We start from the raw sequence: 27,204 nt of genomic DNA, 5'->3' as shown, positions 1-27,204 counted from the left end.
GGTTTAAAGAAGTTAAATACTCATTATGATACATTTTATTACTTTTGACAATAGAACATTTTATTTTATTACAGTTATTATTTAAAACTTAGTTTTTACTGTCTAAAACTTAATTATTTCATTACGCCGTCAAACTTTCTTCTTTCTTCGCCATTCATCGAGTTTGTAAAGAAGACTGAAACAAATGAAGTCGGTTAATAAATTCGATCAAATCTTTCCTTTAAGCAATGAATGGATATCAGGAAAATTATATTTATAAAAATCTTATTTTTCACTGTTAGATACAAAATTAGGCAGTTTAATTCTGAAATTGGTTCAAATCACTGATATCGTCAAATACCTCGTGCGTGACCCTTTTCTAGTTAAACTCTGCGAAAATTAACTCCAGAATAAGTATGAGAAAGATGTTGAAATATTTCGAATTCATATTTCAGAATCTATAATCGTGAGTCTGTGTGGTAAACTAGGGCTTGTTTTGAGATTTTAATGGATGGATAGAATAGTATCTGCAGATATGGAAAGGTGGAGTAAACAGGTTTCCGAATGTGATCCACGGCTTGGGAATCAGTATGGGATATCCACCACTCGATATTCTCAACGTGAATGAAAATGCAGTCCGAGATCGTGCCCTAAAGTCTATTTCCTTTAAGCAATGAATGGATATCAGGAAAATTATATTTATAAAAATCTTATTTTTCACTGTTAGATACAAAATTAGGCAGTTTAATTCTGAAATTGGTTCAAATCACTGATATCGTCAAATACCTCGTGCGTGACCCTTTTCTAGTTAAACTCTGCGAAAATTAACTCCAGAATAAGTATGAGAAAGATGTTGAAATATTTCGAATTCATATTTCAGAATCTATAATCGTGAGTCTGTGTGGTAAACTAGGGCCTAGTTTACCACACAGACTCACGCAGTAAACCGCTGATGGAAATATTTTTACTGATAACATAATTTGGATACGCAATTTCAATCTTAGTGACGTAAGTCAACAATTTTGCGTATGCACAGATTAGTGCATCCATCATTTCTACCGCGAACAGTCGAGAACGGGGTCTAGTCTATCTTTTTAAAAAATACCTCAACGCTCATTTCAAAATTGAAAGTAAGGTAAGGGAGACATTCTCAAAAACCCAGTAGCTCCCTAACGCCCGTATTCACAAACGATGCTTGCTTAAATGAAGCAGCAAATCGAACGCACAGCGTCGAACACAGCTCTGTGATTGGTTCATGTGTCACCCTGTGCGTCCACGCGCACTGTGAGACCTCATAGTAATTGTGAATACGGGCGTAAGACCCCAAGTATTTAGTTATAAATATCAAATTCAATTACTTTGTGTGTGTCAATTTCTAATGCGACAATGTGTTTTGAACTTAGCGCATTAGTTGGCATCTCTCTAGATCTTTTTTTTATCCACAACGAGGGAGCTCTTGGCCTGTATCTCACCTGATGGTAAGTGATGATCAGGCCGGAGGTGGAAGCGAGCTTCTCACGGAATCCTCAACCACTTACCTCTAACTGCCGGAACACAACAATGCTGTTAACATTGTTGTTATGACAACAGACTTAGATAAGATGGTGGAAGCTAGCCAGGCAGACTTAGAACAAGCCCTACCACCAACCTGAACAGAAAAATCTGCCCCCACTGGGAATCGATCATGGGACCTCTGCGTCTGAAGGCCTTACCACTAGACCACAGAGGCGGTTAAAAAAACCTCATAGTAATTTTTGCAAATACGGGCGTAAGACCCCAAGTAGGTATTTATTTTCAAATATCAAATTCAATTACTTTGTGTGTGTGAATTTCTAATACGACAATGGGTTTTGAACTTAGCGCATTACTTGGCATCTCTCTAAATCTCTATGGTGTAAACATACCTCTTTCCCCACATGAATGGCTAGGTGCACATCTTCGGCGCGGCTTGACATATGAATATCGGCCCTGCCGTCATTATTGACTATCACTTTGATACCGGTACAAGAGTTCTTCTCTTTCTTGCCAGTGATCACGTCGCAGTATTCTCCAGGTGGAAGTCCAGTCTAAAAATTGGATAACGGTTGCTTAAAATAACCCTTAATTATAATATAAACAGGGCAAGCAAAATAAAACCGTTTAAAATAAAGCTTAGTTCATTTACGTGTAAGTATTAAAGATAAAGAGTTTACGCGCACGTTGATACTATTAAGTTGGGTAGTTCAGCTTCGTTGTTGAATTTGCTGCTATTGTTTTGGTATTAATTAAACGCTACTGGATATGAAAAGATTGTTGTTGAATGTGAAAATTTTATCCTAAGTCCTGTACATTGTGAGTACAGTCGCCTGTACATTGTGAGTACCTACAGTCGCCAGCACATCAGGATATAAAATTTTATTCCAAAATTACACCTATTAAAATGTCTTAAAATGCTACCGTATAAGTAGGTACATCTGGTTGTGGTGTCATTTGCACTATGAGATATTGAGACGTCACCCAAAATTAATCACTTCAATTGATCCGCACATAATAAATTAGTGTCATCCAGTGACTTCAAATGCTATCAACACTTCCAATAATTTCATCGATATCTCTATTTCTGAGAACGTATCCAATCCCGACATCAGTATGTGTGAATTTCACGCCCTTGTTTGTAGATACCTCGCAATAATCGAATGATACTGGAAATCTCACGAGAATTTGCCGTCTCATCTGAATGCATTGTCGGATTGCAAATATTGCAATACACTATTTCCATGCCATCGACTTCAGAACTGGATGCCTGCGTTTGATGCGATCAATACATGGGATGTCTCGTAAATAGCTCGACAAACTAAACTATTTTATGATAATATTATATTACGAAAACACTCTTTGGGAACACTGTTTTTGTTACATTAAGTTTTTAGGATAAGTACATCAATTCTGTTTTACACAAACCTTCACGAACACCGAAAAGTGTACCTTAGTACAACCTAAAATTAACAAATCCTAGAAATACCTATTCACTCGTAAAATACTTTGATGAATTTCGGAATACAAGACTTTTGTGAAAAACCTACCTAAGGTGACACTTAAATTACAATATTGTGTAACTTGGTATTGTATCACGATTAGAATATCGAATACTTACCTAAGTACGATACCTACTAACACTAGTCGTAAGTTATTATTTCGTTCATATCCATGGGCCAAATGTAGTCTGATTAATAAAATATATGAATTTGATAAGAAATACCAATTCAAAAAGAGTTCCTGTATAACGTAGTGGCACCAATGACCGACAAGAACCAATGACCGACACTTTATTTTTTGATTCAATAAAATAAGAGTATAAAATCGATTTCTTAATATGTCAACACTGTACCATAGAAAGCACACTTTTGACTGCCTCCCATTGACATTTAAGCAAAATCCGCCAATTTATTTTGAAAATGGCAGTATAACAACTGATTGCGGCTGGAGTACCGGTGAAAATAACAACATTTCTTAGTAAAATCCTTAAGGAAGTGAGTACATTTTTTGTTAATTACACTACTGTATTGTAACTTATTTGAATTTTATCTTTTTCACGGGTTACTTTAAGAACTATAGAATCCATTTTTGTTATAACGAATTTAAAATGTTATTTTGATATTAGTAAAATGTTGGTGTCGATCACTGGTTTTCACAAACTGACTTTTCCAATAATCGACACGTGTCGATAGTAATTTTTTGGAACATTTTTCATTTGACAACCGAATATAGTTCTTATGACTTTGCGCATTTAGTAGATAATTGAAGTAAACTATTCATAGTCGAGCTACCAGTAATCGACAAGTGTCGATTATTGGGGACTAATATATGTCGATGATTGGTTCGAGAAAAAAATATTCTCCCGAGCAGTTAGAAAAAGCTGTAGAAGCTGTGAAAATTGCGAAAAGATTGCAGTTGCTGCTAAACATTTCTGAGTACCTAGGTAGGATTACGCTCCATGATAAAATTTCGGGAAAAACAACAATGGGTTACACTATATTATACAGGGTGGAAACGATAAGTGATCTCACTCCATTATTTCTTAACTATACAAGATATCCAAAAACTGATTACTGATCCTGAAAGTGCTTTACGAGCTCTATCCAACGGTACCAATAATAGGTTACCAAATAAACTGGATCTATCCGAAAATCAGTGGCGGATTTACAAATTTGCCGCTAGTAGGCCATTCAATTTTTGCCGCCCCTACTGACTTTTGAAATTCAATACGTTAGTTTAATCCCGTTATTAGTATGATTGTGAACTTAATGATATTTCTGTCAGTTACTAGATTATTATTGCAACCCGCTATGTACTGAAGAGTTTAATGTTGACCTAAAAACAGCAGCATGTAGGTACTAATCATAAGGTGGGGAAAGACATGACTTAAAAATACCTACACTAAATGAACACAGACAAAATAATGTGGGGTCAGTAAACATTGTTTTTGTTAAATATTTTTTATTGCACATAGCAGTTTAAAACAAATACAGACAATTTCTATTGAAATATAACATGTTAACATCCAGTTATTGGTGACAGACAATGAGATCAAATAAGTTTTACATTTTCTTGCGAGATTTTAAATTTGCAAAATCATTAATTATATCGTCGTATGAAATCTTTTTCATAAGTTCTGACTCTATGCACAAAAGAGATAAAGCATTAAGCTTTTCTTGACTTAAAGTAGATCTTAGATAGTTTTTAATTTTAAGAGGTAATTCTAACGAACGCATTTCAAGATTTTGATGTATGTTGATCGAATGTTGTAAGCGTCAAGGAAATCTCCTGGGCGAATGGGCGATGTAATTTAATAAAGGTAAATTTAAAAATAAATTGCATTAAATTTTCTTTAAATTGCAATAGCTAAAGTTCTACAAAAATGTACAGTTTTCGTTTCCTTGAATTTTCAAAAGTGAATTTTCTTCTGGGCCACCCTGTAAAACAATATACACGAAGTTGTGGAGAGATGGTACTCGTGCTAGGCTCCGAAGATCCTGTGTTACGAGTTTTTTATTTTATTTTTATTGAAACGCTATTGGAATATTTTAAAATTCATGATCACATAAGTATGTACCTGAGTATATATTACAGTGCGTTTATTAATCGTTTATTTATTTATATGGATTGTGTATACGTATAATTATAATTTTTTTTTCCTGTAAAAAAAATTAGCTAAATTTGCCGCCCCTCTAAATCTGCCGCCCTAGGCACTGGCCTACTTGGCCTATTGGTAAATCCGCCACTGCCGAAAATTCAATGTTTCCGGCTTCCATACATTTAGTAAAACCACATAATATTAAAAACTATTCAAAATATCCAAAAACTGGTTACTGATCCTGAAAGTGCTTCACGAGCTCTATCCAACGGTACCAATAATAGGTTACAAAATAAACTTGATCTATCCGAAAATTCAATGTTACCAGCTTCCATACATTTAGTACTGCCACAGTCATGGCACTCATATCTTGATAATATTATAGTAAGTAAAGCCTAAAACCAATGTTTTCTAATTAAGAATGCAATTTGGAGTTCAATTTAAGTGTTTATTATTGAATAAAAAAAAAATAACACTTCTAATATTGTGTGGCTTGCATACATTTAGTATGAAGCCTGAAAACATTGAATTTTCGGATAGATCCAGTTAATTCTGTAACCTATTACTGATACCGTTTGAAAGAGCTCGTGAAGCACTTTAGAAATAATCGAGTGAGATCACTTTTCGTTTATTTATTTATTTATTTATTTGAACACCAACAAGGTTACATTGAGGCTTCACAAAAGTAACTATAAAAAATGACACTTGTTAAATGCAAACTTAATTATAGGTGAAAACATCATGCGTTAGAGACTAAAGCAACAGCAATTAGGGATTAAAAACTAAAAATACTTAGGTATTTAATATGGTGTAAAGAAGTTTCCACCCTGTATAATGGGGCCGAGCACAGTTTTAACTAAAATCGGGACTATTCCCACCTCTCGTTCCCACCACTGCAACTCCAACCAATGAAGGTCAAGTTTGTCCCGGGGAAAGTTAAACTGTCATTGGACCCGCAACGAAATTATTCAGAAGAACATAGGAGGAGTTCGAAATTAAGGTTCGACTTCCCTCCATTGCAAAGCGGATGACAGGTGACAAACAAAGGTTTAAACCCTTTAAGAAAAGATTATGCACCACGGACAATAAATATCAATTAAGGGGGCTTATCTTATGAGCAATTAGCAACTACCTGCCAATAATATTTTTCACAAAATCGCTTAAAAGCACGGAAATTTTTCCTTGTCGCGACAAGATCGGTGTAATAAATTGCGGAAACAGATGTAGGTATGTTGTATTGAATTAAGCATTAAATTACGTTCATAATAGATAGATAGATAGTCATTTATTGTCAAAACTGTGCATACCTACATGTTTCCAAAGATCACACTCCCACAAGATAATATTATGATGGGCAGACTGCTCATGACTGACATCATTAGTGGAACACTCGCAAAAAGGAGACGGAACTAGTTTGAATTAGTGAAGTTTATGTTTAAAGTTGCCATGCCCCGTGAGGAACTGCGACGAGCAATGGTCGATTTCTAACCATCGCCTAGTTAGACGTTCGCGTACATTCGGGAAGAAATTATATAAGTGACGCCCTTTGACTGACGTATTCCATCTTTTTTGCTATTCATTAAGTAATTCCTCTTCAACGACTTCTCGGGAATTAAATAATCGGCTTATTTTAGAACGATCGCGGCTATTTAAGAAATCGGAGGTTAGGTATATTTTCCCTTGATGCGAAGTACATAGCCGCACGCTTCTGTACCTACCNTTAAAAACGTAGTAAGCACCTGCCAATTTGTTTATTTACAACTTACTCTGAGATTTACAAAAATCCAGCTTACAAAGGATGAATGATTTTTAAAAACGAAATTTTTATTTTCACTCACCTGTCCACAATACGTTTTCAGTTTCTCCGATTAAGGAATTATCTGATCACTACCACCTGGTGTCCGACCGTTTATACATATACTAAAGATATAGATAAAAAACGCCTGATTTAATTGTGTTTTTCGGTAATTATCTCTGTAATTAGCGCGATAAGACAGATAAAAGATGAGATTATTGATTAACGTCAATTAAATAACATAATGGTAGGTCGCCGACTTTTCTACGATGTCGTAATATTTGACTTTCGAAGGTAGGACATGGATATTACTCATCTCACTGTAAAAATAAAGATGAGCTTGAAACATCACTGAATCTAATGTTTTTTTAAGTCGAAAGATATAAAAAATAGAGATATGTAAAAGTAATGATGGTTTTGACTTCAAGAACGTTCGTGAGAAGCCTTTTGGATTTCAGGATGGTGAAAAATTAAGTATTTTCTTTACTATGAAACTGTTATACTTGTGTGAAACTTGTATTGATTCTACAAGTTTATAAAAAATGGTTTAAAGAAGGAAAATACTCTTTATACATTTTATTGCTTTTGACAATAGAACATTTTAATTTATTATTGTTATTATTTAAAACTTAGTTTTTACTGTCTAAAACTTAATTATTTTATCACGCCGTCAAACTTTCTTCTTTCTTCGCCATTCATCGAGTTTGTAAAGAAGACTGAAACAAATGAAGTCGGTTAATAAATTCGATCAAATCTTTCCTTTAAGCAATGAATGGATATCAGGAAAATTATATTAATAAAAATCTTATTTTTCACTGTTAGATACAAAATTAGGCAGTTTAATTCTGAAATTGGTTCAAATCACTGATATCGTCAAATACCTCGTGCGTGACCCTTTTCTAGTTAAACTCTGCGAAAATTAACTCCAGAATAAGTATGAGAAAGATGTTGAAATATTTCTAACTCATATTTCAGAATTGACCCCCTAGTTTACCACACAGACTCACGCAGTAAACCGCTGATGGAAATATTTTTACTGATAACATAATTTGGAAAAGCAATTTCAATCTTAGTGACGTAAGTCAACAACATTGCGTATGCACGATTACTTAGTGCATCAATCATTTCTACCGCGAACAGTCGAGTATGAGGTAGACCTCAATTAACCAATAGTTTTAGAAAAACCTCAACGCTCATTTCAAAAATTTAAAGTAAGGTAAGGGAGACATTCTCAAAAACCCAGTAGCTCCCTAACGCCCGTATTCACAAACGATGCTTGCTTAAATGAAGCAGCAAATCGAACGCACAGCGTCGAATACAGCTCTGTGATTGGTTCATGTGTCACCCTGTGCGTCCACGCGCACTGTGGGACCTCATAGTAATGTTTGTGAATAGGGGCGTAAGACCCCAAGTATTTAGTTATAAATATCAAATTCAATTACTTTGTGTGTGAATTTCTAATGCGACAATGGGTTTTGAACTTAGCGCATTAGTTGGCATCTCTCTAGATCTTTTTTTTTAATCCACAACGAGGGAGCTCTTGGCCTGTATCTCACCTGATGGTAAGTGATGATCAGGCCGGAGGTGGAAGCGAGCTTCACCCGGAATCCTCAACCACGGAGGAACTGGCTATCTTACCTCTAACTGCCGGAACACAACGATGCTGTTAACATTGTTGTTATGGCGACAGACTTAGGTAAGATGGTGGTAGCTAGCCAGGCGGACTTAGAACAAGTCCTACCACCAACCAAACCGAACAGAAAAATCTGCCCCCAATGGGAATCGATCATGGGACCTCTGCGTCTGAAGGCCTTACCACTAGACCACAGAGGCGGTTAAAAAAACCTCATAGTAATTTTTGCGAATACGGGCGTAAGACCCCAAGTAGGTATTTATTTTCAAATATCAAATTCAATTACTTTGTGTGTGTGTGAATTTCTAACACGACAATGGGTTTTGAACTTAGCGCATTACTTGGCATCTCTCTAAATCTCTATGGTGTAAACATACCTCTTTCCCCACATGAATGGCTAGGTGCACATCTTCAGCGCGGCTTGACATGTGAATATCGGCCCTGCCGGCATTGTTGACTATCACTTTGGTACCGGTACAAGAGTTCTTCTCTTTCTTGCCAGTGATCACGTCGCAGTATTCTCCAGGTGGAAGTCCAGTCTAAAAATTGGATAAGGGTTGCTTAAAATAACCCTTAATAATAATATAAATGGGGCAAGCAAAATAAAACCGTTTAAAAATAAAGCTTAGTTCATTTACGTGTATCAAAGATAAACAGTTTACGCGTACGTTGATACTATTAATTTGTATAGTTCAGTTTCGTTGTTGAATTTGCTGCTATTGTTTTGGTATTAATTAAACGCTACTGGAGATGAAAAGATTATTGTTGAATGATAAAATTTTATCCTAAGTCCTGTGCATTGTGAGTACAGTCGCCAGCACATCAGGATATAAAATTTTACTCCAATTTTTTTAAATAAATTAGTATCATCCAGTGACTTCAAATGCTATCAAAACTTCGAATAATTTCATCGATATCTCTATTTCTGAGAACGTATCCAATCCCGACATCAGTAGGTATGTGTGAATTTCACGCCCTTGTTTGTAGATACCTCGCAATAATCGAATGATACTGGAAATCTCACGAGAATGTGCCGTCTCATCTGAATGCATTGTCGGATTGCAATACACTATTTCCATGCCATCGACTTCAGAACTGGATGCCTGCGTTTGATGCGATCAATACATGGGATGTCTCGTAAATAGCTCGACAAACTAAACTATTTTATGATAATATTATATTACGAAAACACTCTTTGAGAACACTGTTTTTGTTACATTAAGTTTTTAGGATAAGTACAACAATTCTGTTCAACAAAAACACCGAAAAGTGTAGTGCGACCTAAAATGAAGCTAGCTTTCTCAGATATACCTATGCACAATGCCTATCCACTCGTAACATACCTTGATGAATTTGGGAATACTGTACTACTGTACATAATGAAACTTACCCAAACTAATATTGTACTATCAAATAAAGAATATGCCAATTGAAACTCTAGAAGTCTAGATCGTTTCATCCACGAAAACGCGTCCCACCATTGTTCCGCGAATGTTTGAGTGTTATCGGTACCTACAATAATAACGCTCGGATTGCTCGGATCAAACTCCCCGCACCCCGCGCTTCCTTCGATCAAAAATTGGCGGGACGGGTCTTCGTAGATGAAGCGAACTATACTACCGACTTGGCGCAAGTTTTCAATAGCTAGTAAGTATACTAAATTACCTGCAAATTCTGATCCAAGTCCCGGCCCTCAGCATTAAACACAATAAATCCTTTCTTGCCTCTACTGAACGCGATCTGATTGTTGCCGTTGTCCCACCAATTCTGGATGGACGTGCCTCTTACTGCGTTCCTGAACGCCACCATTTGGTATATCTGACGCCATCGGTGTTCGCATACCCAACCGTTGCCGCATGTGTCATCCTGGACAAGAATTATGTATAGCTAAGGTTTTAATCAAACTGGGAATTACTTTAAAACATGATATTGTGTAATGCCTATTTCATCATCATCTCAGCCATAGGACGTCCACTACTGAACATAGGCCTCCCCCAATGCTTTCCATGTGGACCCACGACGTCGTAAAGGTAGCATGTCAAAGGAAGGCTGGAGGCAGGCCGCTACCAACCGGGCAACGCCGATTTAAAATAAATAAATTAATGAATAAAATCAAATCGATGTGAAGTCTACTTGAACTAACATTCCAATTCTTTATGTGGTCTGAACCGAATACTGAAGGATCAAAGGATTATTGGAATGACATTTTCAAAGGGCTGCTAAATCTGATCTTGATACCAACCTTATTAATGCTAGGAGATGCAATATTCTCCTCGTTATCACTAGGTGGTCCTTGCTCATTATTTTCGAAGAAGTAACTGCTCATAATACGCGGTTCGCCATATGGATGAGCTAGCATAAAGGCTATAGCTGCCTGCAATACAAGATAAAATTTTTCATTATTGTTTGCGATAGAACATCGTTCATTGTTATAATAATATCGTCATCGTAGGAGACGGGCGAGTCCCACGGATTTCCACAATGACTAGTCTAGAGAGATAATAAAGTTGACGTAATTTTCTTTATAATCTGAGGCCTACCACATAGAGTATTTGGTATCAAGCATTTTGTACCAATAGCTTCATGTCGTTAATTCAATTACCAACCAGTGAACATCTTTTCGAAGGTATGACAATATCCTCACCTTATAAGCTCTAGACTCCTTGTAAGTGAGCACATCGTTGCTTCTTTGCGTATCATGGTTGTCAATGAAGACCAGGGCAGTCTCACTTGGAGACAGAGCCCAGGCTTCACCCCAGGACACTAGCCACTTCATTGCATTATCGCCACGAAAGACGTTCTTGAGTTCTGCACCAACCTAAAAAGATAAATCTTCGTCACCATTTCAGTCAAAGGCTATCACTGCTGGACAAAGGTCTCCCCCAAGGATTTCCACGACTGATTCTTGAGGTGCAGGTATTTCACGCGATATTCACGAAATCGTCGGCCCACCGAATGGAAGACATTTACAGTAATATAAGAGTAATATATTAGAAGTGGAAGAATTTCTAAAATCAAGTGGCAGTGGGCGGGGCGCATAGCTCGTAGAGACGATGGCCGTTGGGGCAGGAAAGTTCTCGAGTGGCGACCACGGGCTGGAAGACGTAGCGTGGGCAGGCCTCCTACTAGGTGGACCGACGATCTGGTAAAGGTCGCGGGAAGAGCCTGGATGCGGGCAGCGCAGGACCGTTCATTGTGGAAAACCTTGGGGGAGGCCTTTGTCCAGCAGTGGACGTCATTTGGCTGAAACGAACGAATATATTAGAAGTATGTACTAATGCAAGATCAAAGGATTAGGATAATAATAATCTTATCCAGCAGAAAACCAAAGTATAAACGTAATAACCTTTGGGGTCGATGTATTCTTAAGAAGGGACCAATCTTATAAAATGCAGCGTGGAGTGCTATTACGGGACCATGATATTAAGCAAAATTGCAGTATAAGCAATTTGTAAAGGCAGTTCGAAAATAGCTGAAGATCGAACTTGGTGGCTTGCATTAGCAATAGCATAATGTAAAACAGAAGACTAACGTTGATTCATGATTAAACAATGATTAAGATGAAGTACATAATTATAGGTAATGTCTATCACAGGAATTCTTTATCTATCCCTGGGGAGAGACCCAAGGAAAATAATAATCAGTTTTGTAGCTAGTTACTGAATTATTTCTTTTACAAAAGGAAGAGAAGCTTTGTTAAATAGATATTATTAAAGTTGTTTTTCTTTTACTAAGCTACCTATAAAATAGGTACCTGTAGTAATACCTGTGATATTGTTAAGTAGTTACCTATATTATATTTACATACACACAATAAAATATTCCCGTTACAATGTGAGGATAAATATCGCTCGCTTCACATGTTAATTATTGCAAATACACATATTAATGCCATCAAGTTACGTTATTATTTATTCAAGCCATAATTTCCCGAGATGTTTCCAAACCATTGTCATAATGTAAATACTAACGGATTGTTTATTTGCTAGCACAATATTCAATTTGCCATCGCTGTGGGTACCTAACAAATAAGTATATTATTGATGTAAGCGTGTAAATATGTGTTATGTTTAATTAAATAGGTATGTATTAATTAACAATACGCGTCCTTGAGGAGTTCATGGCACATTAATTTAAACTTGAACTCGCTATATTCACATGGTTCAATGTCAATAAGCTATTTTCTAAAGTGTACCTAGGTACACTTAATACACTAGTCTAGACTAGTTCGTTCTTTTCAGCCAGATGACGTCCACTGCTGGACAAAGGCCTCCCCCAAGGATTTCCATAACGACCGGTCCCGAGCCCCGATTACGGTAATTTTTAACGTCAACAATCCAGACACGCTTCTCGATTCTGCGATACGATTGGTCGTTCAACAGCGTACGTCAGCTGTTTTGACCAATCGTATTGCAGAATCAGAAACGCGTCTGGATTGTAGGAGACGTTAAAAGTTACCGTAATCGGGGCTCTGGACTGCCTGCATCCAGGTAAGTCCTTAAGGTGGACAATATACTTAATTTACGACCCGGTAACATTCAATATCTATTTGCAATAATCTGCATCATCATCTGGATTGTAGTTATTATGATAAAACGTTGGATCTTTCAGTAGCCCTTTGATATAAACAACTTTTGGTTTTAACTCGTTACAGTTGCTTAGGTCAAACTGCCCTAAATAACTGCCCATTAGAGACTTGAGCCTTTTATGTTCCATCGATAAAGATTTACAAAGCAAATTTCCACAAAGTGAACTGACAATGCCTTGTCACGACGTAACCGAAGTTGGGATGATGATACATACAATCTACCATCAAGTGGCTATCTCAATAATAAACTTTAAGTCTTCATTGTTAAGGGGTATTGTAAATTAGTTTGAACATTGTACATGATTTGACGATAGGCGAACTTTAACTTGCAAAGTCACGAGACCGGAATCCCACGTTTACGATAACGCCCGTATCACAATAGAAATAGAGCAGTAGATTCACGCCCGTATTCACAAACATCACTATGAGATCTCACAGTAAGCGTGGACGCACAGGGTGAATCACGAACCAATCACAGAGCTCTATTCAACATGCATCGTTTGTAAATACAGGTGTCAATAGATAATTAAAATTTTCACCAGATCCTTGACCATGATTAAATATTAATAATTTCACACTAAGACAATGATTCGGCAATTACCGTACAATCACGTTTTCAAATTAAATAATTAATGATTTCACATTTAAACTCATTTGCTAATTTCAGCGCAATCAAATTTTCAATCAAAAATAATTCAAAAATAATTTAAATTGCTTACATTATAATATTATGCATGCTGTGGTTATCGTTTGTGTGGGAGCAGTTAGCTAGAGACCTTTGGCTTAATTTTTTTAATTGTGTATAATACTGTATCTCATGTTGATAGCCCAATAAAATAAATAAATAAATAAATAAATTAGATTAATAATGCACGTATAATTACTTCATCATCATTATCATTTCAGTTACAGGAACTCCACTGCTGAACATAGACCTCCCGCAATGATTTGCAGATTTACCGGTTGGTAACGGCACAGTAGATATATGAGCTAAAGCAGTACGGAAACTTAGCCCTTTCGGCGAATTAAATACCTACACTTCAACTGAGTGTTAGGGTTGGCACTCTTAATCTTTATAAAATTAATAAGGTTCTGACTTACTTATTTATTAAAACGTTTATTTAGGTTTTTTAATTATCAAATACCTAATGGAATAAATTAATTGACTAAGTAGTTAACAAAAAAATAAAACGTTAATTAGGTTCCATANATTCCTCTTCAACGACTTCTCGGGAATCAAATAATCGGCTTATTTTAGAACGATCGCGGCTATTTAAGAAATCGGAGGTTAGGTATATTTTCCCTTGATGCGAAGTACATAGCCGCACGCTTCTGTACCTACCTCTAAGTCGACCGGCAGTACACCAGCCAGGACTGGCAGAGCTTCCGTCCTAAACCTGGTCGAGTACTTGCCAAAAAAGGAGATCGTCGATAACTGGGTGTCGGTAAGTGGCAGCTGTCGATGACTGGGTGTTGACTACTGGAGATTCGGTGTCGATGATTGGAGATTTATATGCTTTTTCATTTTTTGGGATTTTTTTCTAGTCCGTGTATAGTTAATAAAAATAATACATCCTATTCTTATCTCAAGAATATACCTTATCATGCTCAATCGTTACTTTTGGTTTAAAGATGACTAAATGACCTTTAATCTTAATAAGAAGCCCAATATCTCCTTAAAGTGTCGATCATTGGTGCCACTACGCTACCTGTTCCTGACTCTACCATTAAATTTTCAATAGTATAAAAATATGTTCACCTGCAAATTTTGATCTAAGTCCCGTCCCTCAGCATTAAACACAATAAATCCTTTCTCCCCTCTACTGAACGCGATCTGATTGTTGCCGTTATCCCACCAGTTCTGGATGGACGTGCCTCTTACTGCGTTCCTGAACGCCACCATTTGGTATATCTGACGCCATCGGTGTTCGCATACCCAACCGTTGCCGCATGTGTCATCCTGGATGAAATAATATGTAGGTCTTAATCAAACTGGGATTTATCATTAAAAGATTGTGTAGGTACCTACCCTATTTGCTCTTGCTTCTTTTATTTATTTTTGTTATAAGTATTGTGTTTTATCGTTCGCTGTGGGCCACGCTCCCCTATAAATATTTCTTCTTCTTTGTTTTCAATGTAAATCAAATTGCTGCACAGCACACTTGAAGCAAGATTTCAATTCCCTAACTAGAGTCAATAGCACAGCAGATACTAGAGGAAGCCGAAGCAGAGGCCAGATGGATACGCGGTCTGCTGATCTTGATACTTGCCTTATTAATGCTAGGAGATATAATATTCTCCTCTTTATCACTAGGTGGTCCTTGCTCATTATTTTCGAAGAAGTAACTGCTCATAATACGTGGTTCGCCATATGGATGAGCTAGCATAAAGGCTATAGCTGCCTGCAACACAAGATTAAATTTTTCATTATTGTTTGCGATAGAACATCGTTTGTTGTTAATATCGTCATCGTCGGAAATGGAGGATTGTGTCCGCAGCCATATTCTGTTTTAAAAGGTAGCTTTCTTACTAGATAATAGAGTTGACGTTATCTTTATAATCTGAGGTCTACCACATACAGTATTTGGTATTAAGCATTTTGTACCAATAGTTTCATGTAAAATAGTAAGACACGGGTCTTAACGCGACGTTTATTTATGAGTTACATTATGTACTCGCAGCTTGACGTTTCGGCTGCGATGCTGCAGCCGTGGTCACAAGCAGACTGGCGGCTCGCGGCGTCGTCCGTTCGGGCGGGCTTGATAATTCTTAGCTTCAATTCCAATAGCTTCATGTCGAGAATTCAATTCCCAACCAGTGAACATCTTTTCGAAGGTATGACAATATCCTCACCTTATAAGCTCTAGACTCCTTGTAAGTGAGCACATCGTTGCTTCGTTGAGTATCATGGTTGTCAATGAAGACCAGAGCAGTTTCACTTGGAGACAGAGCCCAGGCTTCACCCCAAGACACTAGCCACTTCAGTGCATTATCCCCACGAAAGATGTTCTTCAGTTCTGCACCAACCTAAAAAGATAAATCTTCGTCACCATTTCAGCCAAAGGCTATCACTGCTGGACAAAGGCCTCCCCCAAGGATTTACACAACTGATTCTTCAGGTGCAGGTATTTCACGCGATATTCACGAAATCGTCCGCCCACCGAATGGAAGGCATTTACAGTAACATAAGAGTAATATGTACACTCACTCAACATCAAATAAATCGCACCTTCCGCGACGCGAACTTTAAAGATTTTCTTCTGACACAATCATGCCGCCCCAACAATATTGAAAGCCCAATAAATATCCTTAAAGATAAACGCATTTAATTCTAAAAAATGATTAACACATACCATAAATGTGACTTGAAAACAGACCTCACTTTGGGCTCACCTCTGGGATAAATTAGACCCATTTTTATGGTTATAAAACCAAATAATGATTTCACGTGTCCTCTTTAACAGATGGATAACGATTAATCCCAACTTAACAGTTTTATAGCCATAAAAGTTGGCTCAAGCGTAACTACCTATTTTTTGAAGAAGTGTCTCTGGATCCTTCTACAGACACATTTTTGGGCTAAAAACCTTTCCTTTAATGAAATGAAGTTTAGAACTAGGCTTTTAAATGATGCCAATATTGTTGGGAAGTGGGGATGCATACGTTTGAAAATGCTTGTCGCGGGAGGTGCGATTTATTTGATGTCGAGTGTAAATTAGAAGTATGTACTAATGCAAGATCAAAGGATTNATTGCCTCATTTTAAATACATTTCATCACTTAGTACAAAAGCGCGCGGAGCAAATTACTTTATCAAATAGAACACATAAATTGTTAAAAAGCGTAATTACGTAATTTAAAAAGAACTATTACAAAATCAGATGTAAGCAGTTTATTTAAAAAGTAATATTTAATCATTTTTACAATTTAGAATTATTACGAAGTTAAAAAAATGAAAGTTCTGGTTTTGAAGATGCCGAGTTCAAGCAGCCGTATACTACGCAATACACTCGTGGCATGTTTTTTAAAAATACAGCGGAACTTGCATGCAATAAAATTATTATTAAAAACACAACGCGCGCGACACTCGCGACGTATGGACTGCGAGGTTCGCTTAGAGCTCGTGTAAAGCGTGCGTCTGTGTGCGTGAGTCTGATTTCGAGCGTTTGTATGAAGCTTCCGTACTGTTTGATTTATCTACTGTGGTAACGGCCTGCATCCAGCGCCTTTCTTTCCTGCAACTGCAAATCATCTGTCCATTACGATCTATCATTATTTTAAAACAAAACTGTGAGCATTATGAAAAACGTCTTCTTTATTAAAATGGTAGAGATTAATTTTAGTTATAACTTCGACAGTAAGTTCATTTGGCCTATTGTAAGCATTTTAAAATGATACAATATTAATCCTTTATCTATAATGTATGTCCATTTATTGAACTTGGGAATACGCCACCATCATTTATGCTCATAAAACGAGCATAGATACAAACTCCCCAGTGGATACAGGCCGTGCGATGGGTCAAAACAGTGACACCATATATCGCGTCGCAACGCCATCGTCCGTCCCGAAAGACATCCTCAGGGGAGCTTATGGCGTGAGCTCTATGAACGTGCGTCAATATAACATGCACGAATGTAGGCAGCCTTTGACCCCGTATGACATTCACCGTCACCTAGTTATGCCTAATAAAAAGGCAATTAGACTTCCTTTGTTTTTTTGGTATTCTTTAACCACGCTTTAACAGTTGCCTCTATGTAAGTAAGTAGGTACTTCATATCAGTTTACGCAATGACCTCACGTAGATGTATAATCACTGCATGTAGATATCAATCAATGTAGTGCCGACTCGTAAATCCGTTATCGTTTCGATTTATATCGATACTTATTACGCATTTGACCAACTGTGTGTAGATTGCATTTGGGTGACCGATGAAGTCAACTCATTGGTCATTTATAGAGATATATTCAGTGGAATTGTTAACAAAAAAAAAATCATCATCATCATCATCTCAGCCATAGGACGTCCACTGCTGAACATAGGCCTCCCCCAATGCCCTCCATGTTGCCCGGTTGGTAGCGGCCTGTGTCCAGCGCCTTCCTGCTACCAACAAAAAATTACAGAGTATTATCTACCAAAATAATGATTGCTATCACAAACTCATTTATGTAGTAGATTTCGAGCATTTGAGAGAAGTAGATGTGGCACAAAACCCGTGGCAGTTAATAATCATCATCATTTCAGCCACAGACGTCCACTGCTGAACATAGGCCCAAATATTTCCAGATTGGCAGTTGTTCAGTAACTACGAATGCTTGAATTGTTTACTGATAAAAAGTACTGATTACTTAATTACGTGCACATTTTGTTTACCTGATTTGAACCTAATCTTGACAGCAATTTATTGTACCTACGTAGTCCGTACTTACATCAATTTTCTAGAAATTAATTATGCTAATTACTGATTTATCAGAAGATCCCACTGCACCCAAATATTTCATATCAATTGATTATGACATTCATCTATAATAATTGAGCAGATTATCCGTCATTTAGTACCTACTTTGAGTGACGTCGGCAAAAAGATGCGTAATACAGAATCTTAATTATTATTGTCGCATTAATATTACCAACGCAAAAGTTTGTGAGGATGAATGTTTGTTAGTTCTTCAAAAAAACTACTACACAATATTTATTCACTGTTTATATCATGGTTAATTTCTTCCGAAATCTACATTGACGAAGCTGCTACTAAAAATCATCAGTCAGTACTTTCGTAATACAGTGCAAATGTTTTCGAAGAGGTTTCTCCCTATTTCGATTCATCCTTGCCCTATTATATTTCTTCAATAAAAAGAAAGAAAGAAAAAAAATATTTAGTAGGTACTAAAAGGATTTAGGAAGTATTTAGGGATAAAATCAAGAATTTTCTAAAAACGCGTTTTACAATCAACTCTGTTTTTCATAAATTGACATTGATCGTTCACTGTATTAATGATGTACTCGTATATCGTAACTTTTCCCAAAAGCATGTACCTAACCTGTAAAAGTTAGAATTGGTCCAACTGCATCTATTTCTATTAAACCCTTATTTCTAACAACGACGATGGGCAATTAAGTTGTGCGGCAAACGATCCGCTAAGAGCCGATTGTTTGATCTATTGTCCTATAACTTTGAAATTAATTATTATATCAGCGGTAGGGAAAGCCTTTTGAGAAAGTTTTGATCAGCAAGTATTTTAGTACATAATTTCATCATCATCATTTCAGCTATAGAGGTCCTCTGCTGAACATAGGCTTTCCCCATGCTCGGTGGTTCTTTACGAGATCTAATCAGATGTGAGCACATCCGTAAACGAACTAAAGTCGCTAACATAGCTCGACGGATTACCAAGCAAGTGTCAATGAGTGGGTAGGGCACGTTACGCAGAACTGATAGCCGATATGGCAGCAAGGTTCTGGAGCGGAGGCCACGTACCGTATACCGCAGCGTAGGACGTCCACCCACAAGATGGACCGACGACCTCATAAAGGTAGCCAGTCATTGTGGAACTCATTGGGGGAGGCCTATGTGTAGCAGTACATTATTTTGGGGCGCAAATTTTTTTAAAAACAGCCAGTGCTGGCTTTATCTTTTTAATAGCATGTTTTTAAAGTTTAAAACATTTAAATACCAGTGTTATCTATAATTTTGCATAATTGCATTGGTGCAAAGCCCCAAATAATTTGATAAGCGAACAACGGACTACAGGAGCAATTTGTGCACCGAAAAAGTATACATACGCTCCAAACATTAAAAGGGATTTTCGTGTAAAAAAAATAACATTTTATTATGCTATTTGTATGAATACAAGATACTAGAGGTGGATTTGATGAGAATAGATTGCAGGGATCTTCTTTACATAGTGTAAAGAAAATCGCTTCCATTTTTTGTACGCTTAGATCTTTTGTAGGTACTACGCAATTTAATGCATTTTCAGCAATAGAATGATTCAAGGGGAAGGTTTATCATGTGTACTATGTATAGGACCCATCCGTGTGAAGCTGGGGCGGGTCGCTAATATTCATTATATCATAGAAAAATTGGATAGTTCTTTAGTCTTCATCATTTCAGCCACAGGACGTCCACTGCTGAACATAGGCCTCCCCCAATGACTTCCACATCGCACGGTTGGTAGCGGCCTGCATCCAGCGCCTTCCCGCTGTCTTCTCTTCTACCTTCCTTAGTAATCTACCTTCTTTAGTCTTAACTTACCTTAAACTCAGTAACATCTCCATAGATAGTGTACTCTTTAGGAGTGATCGGTTCGTTTCCATAGTAAATAACTTCTTGGTAAATGTACGGTTTTGTATTGGGCTGGAATCCAAAATCCGTATTCAGATTGTGAAGCTTTGCGTAGATGGCTCCCAGGTCTGCAGGCCACATGTGCTTAGCGGCGTCAACTCTACATTAAAAAGATGATTAAAATAAAACATTATAATATTAAATATATAAAATAAAATAAGTAAAAAATAATAATAATAATAAGACTTAAACCAACACAGTGCCTACAGTGTAGTGACTCACGCTCGTCATTTCCGTTAATTTTAATGTAAAACAATTGTTTTTCTCATGTAAGCGATTTGTAATCATAATGAGAATAAAGTTTAAACCGTAAATCAAGCGTAAGTATGTCATAATAAAGCACACAGACGAGAGAAAACTCTATCTGTGTATAAAATGTTTAACAACAGAACACTGAAAAATCCGTTGATAAAAGTTTCCTTAGATTTTAATATCGATCACATAGAAAAAGTTGGTTATGTGGTTATGGTTGGTTACTATTGGTCACCAATAGTCTACCCTTTAGTTTGTGCACTTTAAAAGCAAGACATACCTACCTACCTGAAAAGAAGAGCTTATTAAAATCCAACCCTCGTTAAAAACTTAACTCACATTAGATTAAAGGCTGAGTTGCACCACCAACTTTGACCGTAACTATAACGATAACCGGTGTTTTTTGTATGGAGTATGACAGATTATTGTCAATCGGCATGTCCATACACTTCACCACCGGGTACCCGGCGCCGGTTAGCCGGCAACCGGGACGTGTGAAAAGGGCGTAAGGGATCGTTTTCATTAATTACGAAAGCACACTCACCTAAACCCAGCAACCCCGAGAGAAATAAGATCATTCAAGAAATCTGCGACTTTTTTCTGAACAAACGAATTTCCATGATTCAAATCCTTTAAACCGACAAGGTCACACCCCCTCACCTGTAATGGTTATTGACAACATAAAATAACGACGGGTTATTCCACTTATCTACTATCTTGCTGAGAAAAGCTCACTTTGATGGGGCTTTTAGTTCATAGCACTGAATGGGGATTTGTGAAAGAAAACTTCAGAATCCCCCATTGATGGGGCAATTCGATGGGCATAAGTGGAATAACCCATAACGAGTATACAAAGTTCATAGTGCGCACCAGACACAGATAAGTGAAGTTAGCAGTTGTGATAAAAAATGTATAAACATGATTTTTAACAAGAAAAAAATAAGCTTGTTGGTGAATTCATTAAAATAATACTCACTGTTTAATATTTATACATATTATGAATAGTGATCAAAAGGTAATGATGAAAAGAAACATTTACGAAGTTTTCAAAGCAATTTTCGCTCTACGATTTCTGAAACACGCATTTACCACAGAATGTGTTGTTATCCACAACCTTTATTAAAAAAGTTAGAACCACTACATTATTTACGTTCAGAAGTATATAAGATAAGAAGTAGGGGCTTAATATTAGTCACTTTCTTAAACAATGACATCAATTTTAATCACAACACATTTTGAAAAATTTTCCTTATTAAATACCTTATCCCGGCGACTCCGAGTCTTATTAATTTGTTGAAATATCTGAATATCTTTTGACGGACATACGGGATTGTTTGATTCAAATCTTTCAAACCTAAAAGTTGGCAGTTCCGTACCTGTAGTTGACAATATTGAGTAAGTAGGTATATTGTAACTTTTGCGACTTTCAAATGCCTTTCTGCCTTTGTCTATTTCACAGACACATCGAAAGAAAGGAACTATGAAATGGTACTAAAAGCTAGATTCAAACTTGAATACTAATGAATCAGCCTTGCTTTAAGAGAGAGAGACAGACATTCAAGTTATAATATGATATTAAAAGACGTATGGTCGTCAGCTTTCCTCAAGTTCTTTCACATCCTCGATCGTCTTACGATCAAGTGTATGAATCGATCATGCATCGAGCATTAAAATTTATATTGTAGGTCAACCTTTTGAAACGTGATAAAGAAATTAAAATATACCCATAACAGACCTCTTCGGCGTTCTGATAATTGTTGATAATGCAATACGGATGGTGAAAATGATCCTGGGTGTATGGTACAGCGGGGTAGCTGTACTTTTTGAAGTCCGCTGTACTGCCTCCAGTGCCTATGTTGGTTGGATGATCACCTGTCATGTGATTGACGACCACGTCTGCGTAAATCCTAGAATAAGAAAAGTAAATTGTGCATAGGTCCCTCGCATCAGAGATGTTCCTTGAAACAATCAACTAATTTTACTGAACAAATATGAACAAACTCCTATGGCCAGCTCCTCCAGTTCCTATACTAAATAGCTCAGTTGTAACAATTGACGGATTTCGGTTTCATCTAGGTACATGATGAAACTAAAACCAGTATTCGAAATCAATGGTAAATCAATATCAAATCGGTGTAATGTGCGCACTTTCATTCATCTCCATACTGACCAACAGCCCGACCGCTTAGGCTAAGGCGTAATTAAAATCGTAAGATGTTAAGATAAGGCCGAATTTAAACATAAGTGCATCTGATCTGTAATTGATAAGGAAATTACCTTAAGATTATTTGATAAATTAGGTATAAGTCTACCACTTGCAGCGATAAATTAATATTTTTTTTCCAGTTCCTTCGTCAATTAATTGACGTAGTTATTATTTTGATCAATATTATGATGATAAATCTATGTGACGTGTTATCGAATTCAAATGAAATTACGATAGGTTTTTACAATACCTATACTATAGACAGGAGACAGACAAAAACATATAATAATTATGTTAGTAAGTAGGTAAGCAGTAAGATTTGATTTATAAAACTTTAAAGGAAGGACAGTCTTTCCCAATGGTTCCCCAAGAGGACATGATTAAAAACCTCCAAATCAACTCTTAAACTCTCTCCAATATAATCAAAATACGACTGCCTATCTTTAGTTTCATCATCATAATTTCAGCCACAGGACGGCCACTGATGAACATGGGTAATTTATTGATTTCCAATTCCAATGATTTCCACATCGCCCGGTTGGTAGCGGCCTGCATCCAGCGCCTTCCTGCTACCTTTATGAAGTGGTCGGTCAACCCACATTATGTTATTAGTAAATAACTGAGATTTTGCAGAAAAAAATTCAGCCCAATCGTCATTTCTAATTTTACTGTAAATTGTATCATTTTAACGACTTCATCATAGCCAAAACCCAAGTTTAGGTTTAAAGTAAATTAATGTCACGGCAATAAAATTATGTATCGCTAAGTTACATTAATTAATTATAGGTACAAAGCTATTTTGGTTCATGTACCTAATATTGCATTTTGTTGTCTCCAGTAAGTAGGTACCTACCTACATACTTAAATGCGATTAACTATTGTTTGATAATGGTAATCATTCATACCATGTGGCCATATCTGTCATAATCTTTACATATTTTAAGCTTAATTAAACGATTACCTAGCTAGGTACACCACCATGTGAGTTTGTTAGGTGGTCCTACGTGACAGGATGATGATGCACTAACAACAAAACACTTTAGTAGTTTAACCTCACACTTGACAAAAACAAAAATGACGTAACGCCTCAAAATTAGACAATGTGGCAATGACTATAACTAAAATTAGGTCTTATATTTCACAAATTAGTACTTAAAGTATAGACAACTGAAAATACTTGACATTTACCATGATGACGTAGTGCCTAACCTCGCCGAGTTTGGAACTTGAAGAACACTTCAGGACTTTAGACTAAGTATTATGGTGTTTAAAATGACTCTACTTCTTAGAACTATCTTTTAAAAAATTGTTGCTTACCTAATTATATGTATAATAAATAAACTCTAGGACTCAGTTCAGTTCAAACAATATTTCCTATTAATGTTAATTAGACATAGATTGTATAAGTATAACGCAATAACCATGCAGCTATGCAGAAATGAAATTACTTTAGAAACAAACACGGAGTATTGAGGGACCGCAACGTCCGATCACATCGGAAACTAATTCGAACTTTCGATCAAACTGCTAGGTATTATTCTGAATCCATTCGGAATTGCTTCTGAGCCAATATCCTAGTGCAATCAATCTTTATTGAAAAATGCATCATCTGCAACGGTAATGCTAGAGATAATAGCAAGGGAAGGGTTATGTTTTCAGGAAATTTACTTAAAGTAGGAATAAGCGTTTCGACGACTCGTTTATAATGCGAACAGCTAGGGACTGGAATTCGCTGCCTGCTGCTGTATTTCCTGAACACTATAATCTGGGCGTTTTCAAGGCGAGAGTGAATAGGCACTTACAGGGCAGATATGTAGGTACCATCATCCTAGACTGCATCTCACTTAACACCAGGTGCGATTGCGGTCGAATACCTGCCTTGTCTAGCATAAAAAAAAGAAGTCGGCTTGGCCGTATTGTTACTACAAGGACTACTTAATACTTATAACAGAAAAGTAATTACGTAAAGCAGTGAGTAAACTTTTCATCTTACGTCCATTTGACGACAGTGAAACAGCCGTGCCACATATTTTGATAAGGAGTAGAGTTTGAGTGTGTAGAGTTAGAAGCTTGACTCTCACGAGAGCTGTTTGTAGATTTTTTGACGTACTCGCTAGCGACGACGTTAAGCCTAGGCGCATACCACCAACTTTTAGTTAGCCGATAGTTGGGCCCGATTTTAATTTGTATTAAGAATCGGCCGATACCAAATGGGTGTAATGTGCGCACTTTCAATACTAATTAACAGCCCGACCCAAACCCAACTATCTGCGAACTAAAAGTCGGTGGTCTGCCAACTAAAAGCCTAGATGCAATCATCATCATCATCATCATTTCAGTCATAGGACGTCCACTGCTGAACATAGGTCTCCCCCAATGCTTTCCATGTTGATCGATTGGTAGCGGCCTGCGTCCAGCGCTTCCCTGCTACCTTTACGATGTCGTCCGTCCACCTTGTAGGTGGACGTCACACGCTGCGTTTTCCGGTACGCGGCCTCCATTCCAGAACCTTGCTGCCCCATCGGCCGTCAGTTCTGCGTACTATACTACTAGATGCAAACTTGCAGACAATTTTTTACAGTGATTGTGGTGATAGAAATACCGGTCGGTTGCCAACATTTTACATGAACATGTTTTTGGTGGACTTCATTAGAAATCTACCAGTAAGCAGCGTATCACGTAGGGTATTTCAGAATTGGATTCAAGATGAATGTTTAAGTACCAATACATAAACAAACATATCCTACCTGACTCCCACTTGGTTGCACCTTCGGGTCATATTCAAGAAGTCTTCTCGGTCCCCAGACCGCGTCTTCAGTTTGTAAGACATCACTTGGTAACGTTCATACCATGTCCTTGATCCATCTGACAGGTGGATAATCAGATTTTCTGATGGTGGGGAAATCTGTGAACAAGTCATTGATGTTTAATTTTAGGCGACTATAGCCCAATGGTGAAAGTGTCTGACTGGCCGACCCAAGATCCGAGGTTCAAACCCCGCGCCGCCACTGGACTATTGTGGTGAACTCACTCAATAATTAAAGACATATTCAATATTAATATAAAATAAAACGTGCGATGTGGAAGTCATTGGGGGAGGCCTATGTTCAGCAGTGGACGTCCTATGGCTAAAATGATGATAATGATGAAAAAAGCGGTTTAAATAAGCGAGAAAAAAAATTAAGCAGTTTTAGGTGAAATTTTGGAAAAAAGTTAATACAAACCAAAATATTAATTTAAAAAAAAGTAGCTCACTTAGGGTGTCAATGTCCTTACCTATATGTGCTCAATGTCCTTACCTATACACCCACGAAGTTTGTCTAACCTTCCGCCAAACACCCTGTATACTTAACTTACCACGAGGGGTACTTACTACTGTAAGCAATTTGTATAGATAATACAGAGACTGCATTTACCTATTTCAGTATTGTCAATATTTCAAGTTTATAAGGAAAATGTTAATTCCAGCCGGAGTTACTGGTTTTTAAAATTGTTAAGGTCAACTAAATATACAAACCTGAACCCCTCCAAATCCTTTGGGCGCTAGGAACCTCTCGCATTCATCAGCGATGTCCTTCCACTTCCATTCGAAGAGGTGGACGATGGTGGACCTGTCAGGCAACTGGTTGGTTCTATCGTGGTGGTCGGAGTACACCGACCCGACTAGCAAAGATATTGCTAGCGTGAGGAAGAACATTGTGGTTCTGTAAACATACAAATCAAAATAATGGGGATAATCCTAGAGTATTGAAAATGAAGATGAACATCTTTAATGTTACAATTCTTATTTTACCAATTGGTGGGTAGATTTCCAATGATAGGTCCAATGAGGGTTCTTATAGCCCTCTAATACTTACCTACTTCTGATTTTAAGGTTCCAAGTTACTTACTAACGGGATTCTCAATACGCGAGTCTGACTCGCATCGCATTTCTTTTTTTTTAGGTTTTGCATCGTATTTTAATCAGGGTCTAGGTTTTATCCAAGGTTTCATATAAAATTCTCGGCTATGTAACCGTTATCAAATAAACGAATGCCCTCAGCTTTGTATGGTCATTGGTCATGGAATAACAATGTCCAATATTTGTCAATTTTAATCAGTGGGATTAGCGTAATCCCGCAGCGCGGTTCGCATGGCCAGAATTACATGACATGGATTAATCCGAAATACCTACAAAATTAAAACATTTTCCATTACAAACACATACAGGAACTAGGCAGGTAGGTACCTAGGTACCTACTAAACTAAACAACATAATCTACGTAAAAGACCAAACGGCTTTTACATTTGAAA

At 37.1% G+C, this 27,204-nt stretch overlaps 1 protein-coding gene across 1 annotated transcript; it reads right to left on the bottom strand.

Annotated features, from left to right (window-relative positions):
- Positions 1-86: 86 nt before the first annotated feature.
- LOC114365289 (alpha-amylase) lies at positions 87-26,620 on the bottom strand. The gene is made up of 10 exons (XM_028321802.1): positions 26,429-26,620; positions 25,659-25,816; positions 22,441-22,612; positions 21,250-21,365; positions 20,364-20,553; positions 11,165-11,338; positions 10,763-10,894; positions 10,186-10,386; positions 1,884-2,045; positions 87-175 (listed from the first exon to the last, which is right to left on the bottom strand). Exons 1-10 carry the CDS (start codon positions 26,606-26,608, stop codon positions 155-157), a joined length of 1,506 nt encoding a protein of 501 aa, XP_028177603.1. The 5' UTR covers positions 26,609-26,620; the 3' UTR covers positions 87-154.
- Positions 26,621-27,204: the final 584 nt, after the last annotated feature.

The sequence above is a fragment of the Ostrinia furnacalis genome, unplaced genomic scaffold, assembly GCF_004193835.3.
Source record: "Ostrinia furnacalis isolate ACB-3 unplaced genomic scaffold, ASM419383v2 OfSCF7580, whole genome shotgun sequence".
NCBI classification, from domain to species: Eukaryota; Metazoa; Arthropoda; class Insecta; order Lepidoptera; family Crambidae; genus Ostrinia; species Ostrinia furnacalis.
The sequence above is the reverse complement of the archived record's forward strand: the minus strand, read 5'-3'. Positions and strand labels throughout refer to the sequence as shown.